Below are 18,722 nucleotides of genomic sequence, written 5' to 3' on the forward strand. Positions count from 1 at the left end.
CCTACTGCAACCTACACTACCGACAAGGCCATGGGAATTCATCGCTACAGACTTCATTGTGGAATTACCACCTTCCAGAGGATACATGACTATCATGGTTACCATTGACTTGTTCATTCATATGGCTCATTTTACACCCCTGTACAAACTACCATCCTCATCAGAATTCGCTGGAATCTTCCTGGAACACATTTTCCGCCTTCATGGACTTCCTTCCAAGATCATATCAGACCGAGGACCTCAATACGTCTCACAATTCTGGAAACATCTCTGTCGCATTCTAGGAATCCAACGTGCTCTTTCATCAGGTTATCACCCACAAACTAACGGAGCTATGGAATGTGTAAATCAGACCCTAGAGCAATACCTTCGTTGTTACGCCACCAAGGTACAGGATGATTGGTCGTTCCTTATACCTGTGGCTGAATTCGCCTACAACAATTCCGATCACTCAGCAGTCAAGACCAGCCCCTTCTATTGCAGACAAGGATTCCACCCGTCAGTTTTACCTTCTGTTCTTCCACATCCTAGACCAGTACCTACCGTCGACTCCTGGATCGAAACTCTCATCAACATACACAAGGAAGCAAAGAACATTTAGAAAAGGCCCAAACACACACTAAGCGTTATGCGGATTCCAAGAGAAGACCAGGGCCTTCTTATTCAGTTGGCGATCAAGACTGGTTGTCCTCGAAACTACTACCACAACATTTACGACCAAACAAATTGGCCCCCCAGTACTATGGGCCATTTTCCATAAAAGAAGTCATCAACCCAGTCTCATTCCGGCTCAAGCTACCAGACTCCTGGAAGAAAATTCACCCAGTTTTTCACACTTCTTTATTGAAACCCTACATCCGATCCTCCCGGAAATCCTGCAGACCCAGTCCCGTGGTTGTGGACGACCAACTGGAATATGAAGTATCCAGAATATGCGATTCCAGGTATAAACGGGGTCATCTTCAATACCTGGTTGAGTGGAAAGGATATCCTCCTAGTGAAAGAACCTGGTAACCACTTTCTAACCTGAACACCCCTCGATTGCTCCGAAGATATCATCTCATACACTCGGGCAAACCTGGTGGAGCAGGTTTTCGGAGGAGGCATGCTGTCATGACCCACAGAACGCACCCCTTCTGGACTTCCTGGTCCTTATCGCGGCAGGGCTTGCATTTATTGTTTCTTCCAACATGGCTGTATCACGTGACACGCCTCGCACCAGTCTTCACGGCGGACGTAGTACGTCCCATAAATATGCCACGCCCCCGCGCGTCTCAACGCTATCAACAGGTAGTGACTAGACGTGTACTTCGCAGCTTGGCGAACCCTTCTGTTATCCAAGTTCCTGGACCCTTATTCCCACTCCTTCCACCCTCTCCTTTCCACCATGTTACTGGAATCCACGTATCCTTGCGACTGCTTCTTCCTTCCTGGACGTCCTGAACCCGCTAGAGTCGGAAGAGACTCGTGCCGGCCTGTACAAAACCCGATCAGCCCGCAAGAAGAATCTTCCCACGGATCCCTGCAAGAAGCGATCTCAGGTGAGACGGGGGAGATTTACGACATATTGGGGTAAAAGGGGTGTCTCTATCCTGATATACAAACGCATCCCATTCCACACACTACACACCATTTCAGACAAAGATGGAAGATACGCTTTGATCCAGGGCTTGATTCAGTAACATCTTATAACTCTCCTGAACGTCTATGCCCCGACTGACGACACATCCACGTTTATTACGCATTACGCAGGTATTTGCGAAATGTGCACGGTTCCTGAGGAATTTCACAATTATTGATGGGGACTGGAATACAATCCTATATACGACAATGCACCACCAGGGCACAACACTATTGCTACCCCCGACCCCACGCAAACGTACTACCCTACTTGCACTCATGGCTGATCTGGGACTCACAAATTTATGGCGACACCTCCATCCCCAATGCCATGATTTCACATTATTATCGAACTACCATAAGTCATACTCCAGACTAGACTACTGGATGGACCCAATGCAAATTCTCCCACATGTGCGACAATGCGTAATTTTCCTTATGACGGTATCAGACCATGCACCAGTGCTCCTTCATATCGGGATATCAGACCACCTTGGCGCTTATACCTAAGAGCGCTGACATATTCAGACTTCACTATGAAGCTCGGTGAAGACATAGACCTGTTCTGGCGAACCAACCTGACCCCGACTATACTCCTACCGCCTGTTGGGACGCATTCAAAGCCTTCCTTAAAGGGAAATGCATATCACGATGGGCCCACAAACTGAAGGGTTTGGGGCAGACATTGCACTCACATAATCCCAACATAAACCCCAACATAAACCCCAAAACATACATGCAGCTCAACATGTTTAGAGGGGAACTTAAACAATTTACAACTCCACGGGAGCAAAAATCATTCTCTAGATGGTCACATGCCTACAACCAAGATGTCGACAGTCCACTCCACCTGATGGCGCTCGCCCTTCACACCAGACAAGCCTCCCAACAGATACTTAGCAACAGGGATAAGGAGGGGAGGTCACTGACCAACGAAAAAGACATCATCAATCGCTTCGAGGAATTTTACAGAAAACTATATGTCAAACAGAGTACAATTGCCCCATAATCTATAGAGGAGTTCCTTACCACGCTCCACTTAAACACAATCAGCGACTTCCCAACGGTAGAATGCCGGTAACGACTCATGAAATCACTCAGGCCATAGCCTCACTATCCGGGGCAAAGGCATCAGGACCCGATTGCATACCAATAGGTCTATATAAAATAATGGTGGACCGTATAGCCCCACTGCTCGAATCTGTATTCACTGAAGCATCAACTAGGGACCACCTACCAAAATCGATGGCGGCCAATTTAATCGTCTTCCACAAACAGGGGCATGACCCAGAAGATTGTGGATCCTACCGGCCGATTAGGGCTCATATGCTCATTATATACAAACTCCCAAGCCTCGGTGACCACGAACGGAAACTCCTCCAACAAATTCAATCTATATTCAGGCACTAGACAATGCTGCCCCCTGTGCCTCCTTCTGTGTGCATTATCCATCGAACCGCTTGCGGAAAAAGTTCACAGTGACCCATTTTGGAACGGCGTTATCAAAGGGTCGGAGGAAAACCGAATATGTCTGTACACTGATGATTTGGTCTACGTACAGAACCCCTCGGTATCACTCCCACGCCTGTCATCTGCTACACAAATACAGATCCATGACGGGCTATACAGTGAACTGGTCAAAATCGGAGGTTCTCCCCATCAGATCCGACATACCATGGGACCCAGCCGGGGTAGCCCCTTTCCGTCTTCAACCTCCTTAAAATAGCTAGGAGTCCATATTGCCCCATACATTCACAAAATTACAAACCTAAACTACCCACCTACTATAGCAAAGATCAACGCTGATCTTGCTAGATGGAACACACTACCACTATCAATAGTAGGGCGCATCGATGCTTTCAAGATGAACTCGCTCCCAAAACGGAAATATCTGGCAATGATGCTTCCATGCGCTCCCTCGCAAAAAATGTATAGGGATCTGGACAAGCAACTGTACAAATTCATTTGGAAAGGCAAAAAGGCTAGGGTTCGGCTTGAAATTCTGCAGGCCTCCAAAAGCGATGGAGGCCTAACAGTACCAGTCTGGCGGACCTATAACCAAACCACCCAGAAATGATGGGCCAAAAGATGGCTGGACACATGCAACTCATCCAAAGGGAGAACAATCCAACTCTCTCTGATATTGCCATATACGCCAGAAGAAATCCTGGCCATCCCCCAGAACAAACTCCCTGAAAGCATCAGAACACTCCCACTGTTGGGCCCAACGTTAACCCACTGGCATAGGATGAGGAGACCTATTGGGGTCTGATATCCGGGCTGCCCCTGCCTGGATCAATCTACGCGCAATTCTTTCAATAGGCCTTGACCACATCCTGCACAAACATCAAAATTCTCTATGGCCTGAAGTCAGAGTGGTGGATCTGTATGACTGGGATGAACCACAGGGGTTCCTGGGGGCCAGCAGAATACTCCGACATCAGCGTACAGAGTGAATACACTATCACACCATACGAGAAGTGATTAGATCAAACATAACCAAACAGACACTACAGGACACCCCCTCAGCAGGTGAACTGGAAAAGGAGCGTAGCCCTAATGAATACCCAAGACTGCATTCATTCTACACCATCTGCAACCCGAACAACACCCAACGCAATATAACTCAACACAATGGTACAGTGACTTAAAGACCCCAGTTGACATGGGCAACATCTACGACTATTTCGAGAACATCTCCTCCATGAGATACAATATCCTTAACAGAGAAATACAATACAAGTTAATCCAACGATTGTACTACACATCCAGCAAACTATATTGCATGGGCCTTGTTCGCTCCCCAGCATGCTGGCGCCAATGCCAATGGGACGGGCACGATGTGCCATATCATGTGGTCATACCCAGCTGTACAAAAATATATCGGAAGAGAATTCACAAGTTGATCTCTTGTGTCCCTAATATTTCTATTGACTATGCCCCTGGGCCCATGCTCTTTGGTGCAGATGACACAGACTGGCACATAGACTCTTATAAGAAAGCTAGCACACACATTCCTATTTTCCGCACGCAAGTTATTAATCATGCAGTGGAAGGCAGTTAAAATTCTTACTAAACAAGCTTGCCTAGGAATGATTTCTAAGATGTGTAAATTGGAATGTGCAGTAATGAGGCGGCGAGGCAGACCTACTGAAGCAGACCAATTTGGGGCACTTGTTGACGCATACATCAGATGAGGTCTCGGAACGTACTCGGACAAGCATTTATTTATTTATTAACATTTATAAAGCGTGCATCAGCCCTGAGGCATCATGGCGCTGATAGAGATAGTTGCTGGTTACAGAAGAAAAAAACTTATTTACATGATACATAGTGGTAAAGGGACAGGAGCACAAGTTGACAAAGGGTTGGCAGGGTGGTGGAGGGAGGCAGGGGGAGAGTTAGTTGAACAGTGTAGTTTTGTGGAAGGCTGCGAGGGATGTTTCGGAGTGCATTAGGTAGGGCATTCCAGAGTTTGGATGCTAGATGAGGAAAACCAGTGCCTACTGCATTTGCTCTTTTGATGGAAGGTAGGCGTAGTTGGTTGGCGTAGTGCCTTCTTCTGGGACGCGAGGAGGTGTCTCTAGTGATAGTTTCAGATAGGTAGGGTGGAGCAGTGAAGCTGAGGCATTTGTATTTTAAAGTGAGGGTCTTAAAATTGATCCTCTCTTTAACTGTGAGCCAGTGGGCGGCCCGCCTAGCCTACGTGACGTGGTCTCTTTTAGGGATGCTAAAGGCTGCTAGAAGTGCATTGTTTTGGACTATTTGGAGCCTGTTTAGACTTTTGGCCGAAGTGCCTGCAAGGAAAGCATTACAATAATCCAATTTGGCTCCAGAAGTGGTTTGAGCGATGGAAAGGCAATTTTGGCTAGTTAGAAAAGGTTTTATGGCATTTATAAGTTTGGTGGTGTGGGTGGAGGCGGAGGCTATGGCACTGACCTGTCGAGTCATCCAGAGGGTGGAGTCTAGGAAGACTCAGAGGGACTTCACAGAGGTGGAGACAGAGATGATGGTGTAATCGATGATAAAGTTGATGTATTTTTGGTAGAGTTTGGTCAGTATTTCTTTGGGGCCGAGGAGGATGAGCTCTGTTTTATCCCCATTTAAGCACAGTCCATTGGCTGCCATCCAGGCTTGGATGGTAGCATAAATTTAATGGAGGGCTGCTGCGCCTTTGATGTAGGAGCCAGTGAGAGGGAGGAGTACTTGCGTATCGTTGGCATAGTTTGTGTAAGCTATGCCGAGGGAGTCAAGTTTGTCGATTTTTAGGTCCAAGAGGGCGGTTTCTGTGCCATGGCCTTTGTGGAAGCCTGATTGCCTTTTACCTAGGATGGCTTTAGATTCCATGTAGTGTTGGATCTGGCAGTGGGCTGCTTTATCTAAGATCTTGAGGAGGAAAGGGACAGTGATGATGGGCCGGTAGTCGTTGGGGCATGAAGGATCTAAAGAGTTTTTTTATTATAAGGGGCGGACCCACGCTTCCTTAAGGCTGTGTGGTACAGTTCCTGTGGAGGAGGAGGCATTGATGAAAGCCGTGATGATCGGGGTCAGCACACTCTTTAATGATGACAGGAGGGCAGATGTCTCCTTTACACATGGAGGGTTTGAGGTGCTGGAGGAGATCTGAGACTTCCGAGTCCGTGACGTCTCTGAAGGAGAAGAGAGGGGTGGAAGGATTGTGGGGAGGGGAGATGGGCATGGACTACCGGTCAGGTTTCGGTAGTGCTTCGCGATGTGATTGAATTTTATCTTGGAGAAGTTTTATTTTGTTTAGGAGGGCTGCCTGAATGCTGGTGCACCAGGCTTCATCTTTAGTGATCTCGTCTGCACTGGTGGAGGGGGTGGTGAGATCTTTGAAGATGGATAACATTTCCTTGGATTTAGAGTTTAGCTTTGAATATAGCTTTTTTGTATAGCAATGAGTCTTTTAAAATCTTCCAGAGTGGAATCATTGGGCATGGACTGCCACTTGGCTGGGGCCAGGCTTTTTCTGGAGCGAAGGGCAAATAGCTCTTCCGTGAACCAGGAATTGGTATGCATAGATTTTCTTTCTTTTTTGTCTTCAATCAGGGCTATAACATTGATGGCTTTAGTGAGAGTGTGGGAGTAGATGTTGGCGAGAGAGGTGGGATTGTTTACGAAGGGCGGTTTGAGACCGGGACGTCTAGGAATGGGGGGAGGCTGTGTTTGGTTAATTTTTTTGAGCTTCTGACCTTGGCTGGAGGAGCATATGAGTGTACTTTGGAGGTAGGTTTAGTGGGAACAGTGAATTGGATTCAATTGTGATCCGTCCAGGGGTGGGCCGAGATAGTGGTGACGATGGAAGAGCAGTTGTGGTCTGCGACCCAGTCATTGGTGCAGCCTTTACAGTGTGTTGGGCCTGTGACTCTATGGGAGAACCCTAGGTCAGTGAGTTCCTTAGCTAGTGAAAAGGCTGCTTTGTCCTTTGGGTCATGGAGGCCTAAGTTGAGATGAGCATGATAATTATACTGTGTGTGTGCTATTTTTATTGTGGTTATTTTGGTTTATTATTAAACTATGGGGGGGTTGGGTGTAGTTTCAGGGCATAGGGTCAAGAGAAAGTGGGGAGGGCACAGCAGTAGATGAAGGAGGCGGGGGGCTTTTGGATATATAGCCCGGCCCATTTACTAGGCCAATGGGTCATGTAAACTGTTGATTTCTTGCATTGCAAAAACGTAATAAAAAGATGTTAAAGAAAAAAAAAACGAAATCATTCACAGCCTCCCAGCTTGCCAAGCCCTCTATTAGGAAGGCTAAGATAGACATTTTTTTTCCAAACTGGGTATGAGGGCTATTGGAGAAATTCACCACCAAAACATCACAATCGCCCACCCTATGAAGTCTTACTGCCTTCCTGCAGAAAGGCGCAAGAAGGGTCAAGCTGGAAACATTCACTCGCAAAGGAGGACTTAACTAAAATACACAGCCCTCCATGACAGCACCCCGAGACTTCTCTGCGCAGGGACAGCGTAGACCGGAAACCCCTCAACAGCCACATCCTCCAATTCCCAAGCCTCCTGTATTAGGATAATGTCAGACTTTTTAAGAGTGACAAGAACTCGTGGTGGCCTAATCTAGATTCAGTTCCTGCCACATTGCAAGACACACATACCAATGTTTCTCCAAGGATGTGGCCAGGATTTGCAGAGAAGACACATTCATGAAAGGGGGGCCTTTCCCCACCTGGCACTCACTAGAACCAGGCAAACCCTCACTATCTGCTGATACCAAGACCTCACGACAATTCCAAATGCATGTGCGAAAATTGACATTAACAAAGGAGATATGAAAATTGCACCCTTTACAAACCATGCAATCTGACAAAATACGAACAACCGGGAACAATTTAAAAGAAAATAATTCACCCCCAGGACATCCGACAGACCCTACGCTAAAAGTCTTTTGAGGGCATTTATATTGCCATGCGTAACGCCCTTGAAGCAGCATATCAAGTTTAAATCACGCCAGCCCTTGAGGGGATCATCAGCAGCAGATTCATATCCCGTAGCGTCTGGGAGAGCGTCATGGGAAGACTTGGTTCCCATGGCTAATAAAAGGTCAATTCCATCAGGTCCCTTCACACCTTCTTTAGGCCTGACTAGAGCCCCCGTATTTGATTTGGCCACCACATAGCGAGAGGCTGCAAGTCCTGGAGGCTGATTTAGGCCGTTGTGCTGAATCAAAGTAGGCCTTGATCCGTTAAATGGCATCTGTGCCACAAAAGAAATATCCACACTGGCACATATACCAACATTCGCGGGGGACACATGAACCCCGACACTACAGTAGCCCCAGTCAGTTCACAAGTCACAACCTGTTCAGAACTTGCTTTTGCTACATTCTGCGCTTCAAGAATGTTGGGTGCAGTTGCCGTAAGGTCAGACAGTGATTTTGCCAGCATGTTGATCACCCCAAAATGGGAGTCCAATCTCCCTGCATCTTTATCATACCAGTCAGTGAGTGACCTAAATGCCTCCCTTAGTTCCATGAAGGCTGTAACCAAAATATTAAAATTTTGGGCAAAGAAAGAAATATGTTCGACACTTGACGCCAGCAAGGGCTCGGCAGCTGGCACCTCATCCAAGACCTCAGTCGGCAGCAGCACCGAATCCTCAACACTCATAGGCATTGGAGATGTGGACCGGCGGCTAGCTTGTTGATGCTCAGAAAGGAGGCAATTATTGATCCCTTAAAATTGATGATATGCACGCAAATCTATTAAACTATCTGCTCCCCTGATATTCAATATGACCGATACGACCAGCTGATCACCCTTGCACGGCGTAGTTAACTCTGGTAGGGGTATGATCACCTGTGTCACCAGAGACCACCAAACTAGTCGAACCCAGGCCAACAACAGAATCCGAATGGGTGGGTAGGGCGATGTCCCCCCTCACCTCTGGTGCTTCCAAACCAGGGGCAATTTGACCTGAGAGAAAATTCTCAGCATAATAGCAGTCTATCGAGCGCTCTAGAGCCCCGCTCTGGAAGAAGGATCAACAGCGTGGCCTGAGGGGACAATTGGGCATTTGTCCGACGTGGGCCTTAACACAGGAGGATCCTGAAGACCGCTGCAAGCCATCCCGTCCTGGAGAGGAGGGTCTATTAATGAAGTCGCAAGCCCTTGCATACGCAGCTACCCCGTGAGCATTTGACTCTGAGATTAAAGTATGGGGAGTTTGAGGGACTATGCCCTGGCTTGTTGGGAGTTCTGTAGCAAGCTGCACTGCAATCGCCCGCGCAGCTGCTTTCGACACTTTACTCGGCAGAATACACACTTCTTGTCTGCCTCTGCTGACTTCAAGTCGTGAAGCTGTATTGAATCTAGGTGTATTTGAACCTTGCCACTATTAGGAATCTAGCTGAGTGTGTTGATGTAATGATGATGCAGAGAGTCCGTCGTGTAACAGTAAGTATTTAATATAAGTGAGAGCGCAGAGAGCAGCGGGCACCTCACTACCAGTCACCAAGCTTTCTCTGCCTAATGGACCACACTTTCCAGAACACACATCTGTGTTCTGGAACCCCCACACTTCAGTAAAACAGAACACATTTTCCCCATTACAAAGAAACAGAACAAAAGGGAAAGGAAACAGGGAATTGGAAATAACAGAATGCAGAACATTAATTAAGACAGCCAACAAAGAAAGTGATTGTTTTGACCATATCACAAAGCCAATGAATACTGTATTATTGAACACACACAAAATCCTTAAACTTGGTGGGACACTTTTTAGCTCTCCCACTCACCCGAGAGTCAGCCGACATTCCCTCATCCGACCTTCCTACAAAACGACCACCCTCCTTGACCACAGCACCCTCATCACAGTCCCTGGGTGGAACCTACCCCATCTCACATAAAGCCAGCCTCCCCTTGGACCATACTTCTCCTCCATCACCCACCACAATACTGTTCCTCACTGCTGCTATACTTTTAGGCCCTAAGAATTTGCTCTCTAAGCATTTGGGACCATACCAGGAATTCAAAACCCATTCCCCTACCAGCCACTCAAGTTCCTTAACCTTGAAATGTTCAACAAGCACCCCTTTATATTGACACTGTGCCTCTTCCACCATTCTCATCACCTCTTCTCGATGCACACTCACAGACCACGCAACCCCATCTATACCGGACACAACTTCGTCCCCAGCTGACGTCTTTTCAATGAGACAAAAGGGGACACTTTAGTCACTGAGTGGGGTGTGACACAGTAGCCCCATACCATGTCTTTAAACATCGCACTCCACAACAACCCCGACCTCATAGCCAACTGAATGGCACCCTTGATAAATCTATTGACACGTTCCACCAGCCCATTAGCACTGGGGTGGTACAAGGCTGTGCGTGTGTGCGTGATACCAAACTGCAGCAAGAATTTCCACATCTCTGAACAGAACTGCACACCGTTATCGGTTGCAATTTACGTGGGAAACTCCTCACGAAAGAAAACCTCCTCAAATAATGACACTAATTCCGCAGTGGTTGCCTCCCTTACACCCTTAAACTCTATCCATTTTGAGTGGTAATCCTCTAAAACAAAGATAATCTTGAAACCTTCACCCAGAGCTTGAATGGGTCCCATTATGTCCACTGCCAGCTTTTGGCGAGGCTCCCTGGGCACCTGCACTGGCCTGAGTGGTATCTCATGCACACCTTTATTCTTGTCACTAAACAGCTTCTACAATTCCTTATTTCCCTTTCTACACCACTATCCTTTGCTGGCCACCAGTAATTCTGTCACAGCATCGTTTTCATGCTATTGGCACCACAATGCTCTTGGTGAGCAATTCCTATTTGTTTTTCCGTGATGCCTTCTGGGGGAATCACTCTATGATCCCTCCTGAGTTTTTATCCAACCAGCGCCAATTCATCCTTCACCTAAAGGCGTTCAAATTTCTTTTCAACGTTGTTCCTGCTGGGCCTCCCTGCCACATCCACTCTCCCACTGTGCTAAAAACATAATCTCTCTCCACCAGCCTCCATTCTTACTCTCTCACAGCACCCTGCTCAATGCTGGCAACAATCATTTACGCATCCTTTCTTTCCATCGTTTAACCCTCATTGCCACATTCCACTGGCAGCAGAGGATACAATCTGCCACCACGTTCTCCTTACCAGGTACATAGCACATCTGAAAGTCATAATTCTGCAGCCCTAATATCCATTTAGAACCCTTGGACCAATTTCCACAAGCTAACATTTGTACCAAAGGTCTGTGATACGTTTTCACTATAAACCGTTGGCCCCACAGGAAGAACTTAAAATGCATAATAGCCCAAAACACGCCAAAGCTTCTCTTTCAACCACTGAGTAGTTTTTTCTGCGCCCCTTAGTGGCCTAGATGCGAAGGCTATGACATGCACTTCCTTCCCACTACCCTTTTGTGACAGACGCTCCCAGTCCCAGTAAACTGGCATTTACAGTCAACACTGTCTTCCGTCCACTCACAAATCCCCCTAAAGAGGGTGCATCAGAGATCCCGCTCTTGATCTCTTGGAAAGCTTCCATACATTCATCTGACCACATAAAGGTAACCCCCCTTTTCAGCAATGCTCTCAATGGAGTCGAAATGAGGGCAAAATGATGTACACATTTGTGTTAAAACACTGCCATGCCCATAAATGATTGCAACAGATCCTTATCTTGTGCTGCGGCCTTACTTATTGCTTCCACCTATCTGTGCCTACGAGAAATTCCTTGAGCCGAAATCCTGTGCCCAAGATACTCCACCTCACGCACCCCAATTTTACATTTGCTACACAGCACTGTTCAACCAACCTCACACAACCTCTCCAGAACACTCCTCAACACCTTGTCATGTTGCGCGATACTGTCAGCAAAAATGAGAAGGTCATGCTGAAAGACAATCACGTTATTTACACCTTCCAAAACCTTCCCCATAATGTGTTGAAAGACAGCCACAGCTGAAGCCAAACCAAAAGGCATCCTAAGGTACTTGAAAGTTCTTTCCGTGGTGATGAACACTGTTACATCCTGGCATCCTTGTGACAACGGCACCTGGTGGTAAGCAGCAGACAAATCCATTACATTGAGCCAACTCGATTCCCCAAGTACAGCCACCACCTCAGATATGAACGGCCAGGGGTGTATCTCCACCAAAATGTTTTTGTTCAGGTCTCACAAATCGATGCATAAATGGATCTTCCCATTGCTCTTTGCCACTAGGACCACCAGGGACAAACTGTTATGAATGAATGAATACAATACTTTAATGTTTAACAATCAAAGGTGTCCCGTGTAAGGAAAACATAGAAACAAAGTTCTCTCTGGGGGTTGGAGCAAGAATAGCAGCTGAATATGTAGGAAAAAGGATACCCAGATGGAGATAGATCTATGTTTCTATCTTCAGATGACAATTAGAATTCCCCCCGAGAAACACCCAATGACCCGGCGCAAAGGGAGGTTCCCAGGGAAACCCTCTTGTGGAATAAAACCCAGTGGAGCTGCTAGAGAGCGTAGACTCCTGGAAACGTCCCGTAGAAGTAGATTACGCTATCCCGGGAGTGTGGTGATGAATAGGCGTGTCTTTAAATGATTGGATCCAGAGCAGAAGTGTCAGATTGGCTAAAGGGAAATAGCAAAACAAAGTGATTTGAATTGGTTCTGCCTAGTACTGGAAAAGACACTTCTAGAGCGGGACTCTTACCAAGGGATCTGATGGTAACAAGATTGAGAAATGAAAGTAACTGAAGATCCTGTATGATCTGAAAGACTGGGCACACTGGATAGTGCAAAACAAAGGAAAATGATGAACAAACACTGAGGAGTAATTGGAAGCAATCTACACACCGAGAGGAGAGTAGAGAACAATAGTTACCCAGAATAAACGGGGACCCTCACTATCTTGATGGATGACTGAGGTTCAGAAGAGATGAGAGCACAGGACGTTGGATCTGGATGACGAAAACCGAAGAGCAATGTGAAAATTAATAATTGTGCAGGATACTGATGCAGCAGGTCACAGATACACGCTGTGCTTTTGGCATGAAGTTTAGGAAACGGGAATCTGAAGAGCAGATTACCCTTTCAGAGGTAGAATTGCCTCCATTATTTTGTTAACTAGCAAAAAGTACCTGTAGACAGACATGATAACAGTGGAACTATGAGCCCGCAAGATAAGAAGCCAAAATTCCCATAAATGCTTCAGGAGAAACGGATGCCTGCCAAAGGAAGCCCTAGTAAACCACACTGGTCGAAGGCAGATGCAGGAAACAAATTCTCCCAAAGCGAGATGCTTAGGCAGCTCTGATAGAACACCAGAACGGGAAGGCAAAGAGGCGTCCTAAAGTAAACACACACAAACAACAACAATGACCAATACAGTTTCAAGGGTAAGGTGGCAATAGGAAAATAAGCCCAAAGGCAAGCCTGAGTAGAAAGAGGAAAGGATTCCCTGACACGGATTCACGTAGCATTCGCCAGCTCCTTGGAGAGTAGCAACGCGTCCTTGTCCAGGATAAGCAGGCTGATAAGCTGTCGGCGTGTCGACCCGGAAACGTTGCAAGGCATTCTGGGGTGCGGCGACTAGACTGCTGCACATACTGCAGTGGTCTGCAAGATCCGCCATGTTGGAGTCAGGCGTGTCTGCGAGAGCCGCCAAGTTAGAGTCAGGCATCGCGTTATGAATAACGCGGATAGTCGTGACACAAACAATCCGTCCCATGCAAACGTTCTATCACTCCTCTTTGCAAGAGTCCATCAAGTTCCCCATGTAGTTGCTCCTTCATGTGGTGAGGAACCGGTCACACCTTATGTATCACTGGCTGTGCACTTGACTACATGTTGATACAGTGCTCAAAGTCCCTTAGCCTTCCAAGGGTTTCCGAGAACACCATGGGAAATTCTAAGGCCCATTTATCATCCACTTCTGCTATCGTCACCGGAACAGATGCACTTGCTTGGATGCGAACCCCTAGGTTCCGTTGTTCCTCCCATCCCAGTAAGGACCATCCGTTCTTTTCCACAAGAATGTCCCTGGTGCACTCCCGGTCATTGTAGCCAATGATTGCTGAAAATTCCCCACCAGTTCAAGCTCTGTCTCACCATAACCACACGGCTGGATGTGACGTGGTTCCAACTGTTGCTCTTCCCTTGACAACGTTCCTGTGAACATATCTTTAGAAATGGTAGTCCAAGGGGAAGCACTGCCCACCTTCATTATGAGGCCTGAGCCATCAATGCAAAATCTATCCACAGACCCTCCCATACCTCCTGACACTGCTGAGATTGCAAATATATGACAATGTCTTCCCTCGCCGTACTTCGGAGGTTTGGCGCACTTTCTTGCTCGTACTGGGATTGTCTGTGCTCCACAGCATTTATGGTGTTCTCTTTACACGTACGTGCAAAGTGGTGCTTGCACCTGATGTACTCTGCATTCCTTGCTGGACGACACACGCTGGCTGCCCCATGCCTTATGTTACCACATCTGAAACATTGTGGTTCCCTTCTCACCACAGTGTTTCTACTCTGACGTAGTGCACACAACTCCTGGTTGGGTTTTTCCATTTTCATCTCCTTCATGTACTGTGTTGTCTGCTCAGTGCTCCTGGTGAGCTCCACATCCTGCACAGCCTGTTTTTTGTGTCAAATCTTTTGCCAATAATTTACTTGTACCCTGGCATTATTGGTGCACCTTACCAGCTGATCTCTGATGAGGGAATTTGTCAAAGCACCAAATTCACAGGTGTGGCTAGGTGTCCTCAACACAGCCACGTTTCCCTTCCACTGGCTCCATTAGATCTTGTACTCTCTGAAAAAATGTGTGCCTCTCAAAGGTCACATTTTTCTTAGGCTCAAAATGTTCTTCAATCTTCCTTATAGCCAGGGTGAAGTCCTCCAGGTGCCATGCCCCTTCACCTTGCGGTTCTGGTAGCCCATCAAATACACTGCCGCCCAGTGGACCCAGATGATGTAGCAACAAAGCCCATTTCCTGTAAATATTAAACTTGTCCCCACTCATGGCCACGATGTACATTTCAAACATCTTCTTCCACCTCTGCCACCTTGTTGGCGGTGTCAATGGTTCAGCTAAGAATGGGGGTGGAGAAGGTATTCATGCTGTGGCCATGGTTAATTCCAGTGAAACTCTTTTTCTCCCCTTTTTTTAAATTTGTTTTATTTGCACTGTACTGAAAAAAAACAGACCTGAAATAGTCTTAGACTTTCCTTGTTTGCATTTATTGAAAAGAGCACTGTTGACTCATACTCTTGATTCCAGAACTGAGTTTCAGCCCCTGATCCCCTATTGCAGTTCAAACCCACGCTGACATGTGCACGCTAAAACGACAAGCTACATGCGCATGCTAAAATGATAAACTACATGTTAAAATGCTAACATTCACAGTCCCTACTCCTACACAGCACCCATCCACACGCCAGCTCGACATGGGTGGGTCGCTTGCAGGTACTTGGCCATCCCTACCCACCTTCGTATTGGCTAAAATGCCCGCACGCACACATTCTAAACTCCTCTGACAAATCTTCCCATGCATTGGACTTCGGTCCCCGAGGACGTTCACCTACAGCAGTTTGAGGTCTTACCAATGGGAAAAGCTGCTATACAAATTACATTACATGAATCTCATTGTGGCCTTCAATCTCTATCGTTTGGTTCCTTCTTCAGTGTCCCCATCCCCTTTCTTGTCCATGAATCTCACTGTGGCCTTCCTTACGTGCTATCATTTTGTTCTTTCTTTCCTCTGCAGGTTTAAGTTGGGTCCATCTGTGAACCTCTCCAGCATCATTGAAAAGTGCCCGCTGCAGCTGACCGGAGCAGATCTCTATGCTCTCTGTTCGGATGCCATGATGTCAGCCATCAAGAGGAAGGTGTCAATGCTTGACGAAGGTATTGGTCCTCCTCTTGAGTCAGTGCTTGTGTACTGTGGACCATCCAGTCAATACTGAACGCATTTCATTGCGACCAATAATAGTAGAGCAGGCAGCCTGACAATGAACCCACCCAAATCAAACTTGCGTCCACTATCGACGTGTTCTGCAGTTTCTGAACTGAAACTTAGGTGGGTTTGTTTAATTTACTGTGGAAGCACTCTCATGGTCATGGTTTAGAACAGACAGCTTTATAAGTCTGGGGAAAGTCATTTGTTTCCTATTTTCTGGCAGTCCTCATTAGTGATGAAGAAACCCATGTGCTCTGAGCCTGCATGTACACATGCAGTGTAAGCATGTTACACTCACTCTCTCAATGCTTCTTCTCTAGGGTTGGACACTGAGAAGCTGGAGATAATGTTGACCATGGAGGACTTCCTACAGGCAGCTGAACAACTACAGCCATCTGTGTCGGAGCAGGAACTGCTGCAGTACAAACGGATCCAGGCGAAGTTTGCATCGGGGTAGCTGCCCTGGCTCTGTCAGTGGAAGACTGGTGATGGGATTGTCCAAAAATAAACATGAGTACTCTAGTCCCCCACCTCCTTTCAGCTCAGTGACTTGATTGCAGCCTATACTGATGCTGTGGCTGGGAACCCTTCCCCCCTGCCTTCTGCACTCAGTGGCATATTGAAGCCTGCTCTAGCGCTTTGACCAAAAGACTGAGAGATTTACCTTTATACTGAAGCTGGCATTAATGCCATACTAGTGAGCCCTACTCTTCAAGCTCAGTTACCAATTCCAGCTGGGTCTGATGCTGTGCCAGGGAGCCCACACTTTCAGTTACAGTGACAGATTCTAGTAAGCACTGTTAATGTGCTTGTGAGCCCATCACCTATTTGAGCACCACCATGGATGATGTGCCAGTTAGCCCCTTTTAGATTCCAGTCTGCGCTGGTGAAGCCAGTGAGCTCATTGTTCGTTTAGGTTCACTGGCACACCACCAGTAGCTAATTCCCTTCGACACTACTCGGGTGTCTGTGAGCCCATCATTGAGTGAAGGCTGTAGTGGTCCTGTGGCAGGTAGCCCATTACTGATTACATTGCTCATGGATGGTGTGCCAGTTAGCCTACAACCTCTCATAGCTCAATGACTGATACCAGGCTGCAGTACCCATGTGCCAGTGAGGTCTCTTCTGCCTGTCCAGTTAATACTGCCTTCTAGTCCTGTTGTGCTCTAGGTTGGGGTGAAAGAGCACTTATGTACATCCTCAGCCTGACCTTGACTGACAACGTCCAGTTTCTGCAAGTCTTTTTTCTTCCTTTAATGGGCTAATCCAATGACCATTGTCAAAGTATTTCCCAAAAATCTGTCAGCTGGTTATATAAGTGTTTGCCCTGTGCCCTTACATGCACTACTCAGACAGGGTAAGTCCTCATCACTTCAAATCAGCCCAGTGAGGGGTTGCGGATGCTTGAGAATTAGGAGTGCCTTTCACCCTGGCCCACACTGACCATCAACCATGCACTTTAAGACCAAAGGGGAGGCGGGGGCCTCTGTTCAAGCTGTGAAATGAAGTTTTGAAATAAATCACTTTATTTTGTTTGAGTACTTCTTATTAACGATTGGAATATTTATGCAAGAGCACGAAGAGAACTATGGGTAAGTTCCTATTTTTCAGTGGAAAGCTTGCTACTTCTTTAGTATAGATCTCACCAGCGACATCCTGTTTTGCCCAGCAAACATGTCTGTTTTTGTTAAACACTTTAAGCATCCAATTAGTGAAATACGATCCATGCAGAGCCTGAAAACAAACTTCAGGGCCATTTACCACGCAGGCAAACAATTCTACCGCACTACACTTAGCAGACTTTGCAAACTGAATTGTCCTTAAACACTGACATCAGGTCTTTATTATGCCAACCACAAGTGCAGTCACTTTGTAGTGCTTCATAGAAGGAGGTAAAAATACATGGGGAAGGAAAATGGGCAAAGGGTGAACCTCCGAATATTTGGTAACCGTGAAGTGCAAGTGGAGGGCGGGAGGTAGAAGTGCAGTACAGCCAATTCAAAAAGCAGCAAGTGCGGGTAAGTGCCAGCGGACAGGGGCTAAACATGATGTATAGCCTTTTATGCCCGCACAGGCCATTAGTCAATAGCAACCAGTGCCCTAGCTGACTTCCAGCATAAGGAGTGAAAGGAAAGCTGAAAGAGATATGTCTTCAGCCCTTTGCCTAAGCTGGAGATGTTTCTCTAACAACACTGTTATATCACATAACAGTATAATATATTGGTATTGAGTATCCATATGGCACAATAAACTGACTTAACCGCATCTAGGCGCGGTTGTTAATTAGAGATGGACCAATTATTAATTTCAGACAGCAGCCTTTAAACAGGTTTGTGTCTTTAGCCAAATTCATTAAAAAGTCTTAAGAGCCTTCTGGAATTGGAAAAGTGATTCTTTGTTCTTGATTTCCCAAGGAAGACTGTGCAATAGCTTTGGCCCATACACAGCAAATCTATCTCTTCTCGAGACACAGGACGATGGCGGGATCACCAGAAACAGTTTCTTCCCTGAACACAGTTCACAGGATGGTATGTATCGGGTAACTTTACCCGCTAACAATGACAGTGCCATATTGTTTAAACACTTATAAATTAGGCACAGATTCTTGCCATTAATTTTGGCTCCTACTGGCAACCAGTGAAGCGCGTGTCGAAGTGTTG

The 18,722-nt window shown here is 46.7% G+C and overlaps 1 protein-coding gene across 1 annotated transcript in view; it reads left to right on the top strand.

Annotated features, from left to right (window-relative positions):
* Positions 1-17,603, top strand: part of PEX6 (peroxisomal biogenesis factor 6) — an 846,859-nt gene extending 829,256 nt beyond the window's left edge. The window contains exons 16-17 of the mRNA XM_069608917.1: positions 15,871-16,010; positions 16,383-17,603. Of these exons, the coding sequence (XP_069465018.1) occupies positions 15,871-16,010; positions 16,383-16,519 (277 nt within the window). The 3' untranslated portion in view covers positions 16,520-17,603. The remainder of the gene's footprint in view (positions 1-15,870; positions 16,011-16,382) is intronic.
* Positions 17,604-18,722: the final 1,119 nt, after the last annotated feature.

The sequence above is a fragment of the Ambystoma mexicanum genome, chromosome 4q, assembly GCF_040938575.1.
Source record: "Ambystoma mexicanum isolate Mex_15411 chromosome 4q, UKY_AmexF1_1, whole genome shotgun sequence".
Taxonomy (NCBI): Eukaryota; Metazoa; Chordata; class Amphibia; order Caudata; family Ambystomatidae; genus Ambystoma; species Ambystoma mexicanum.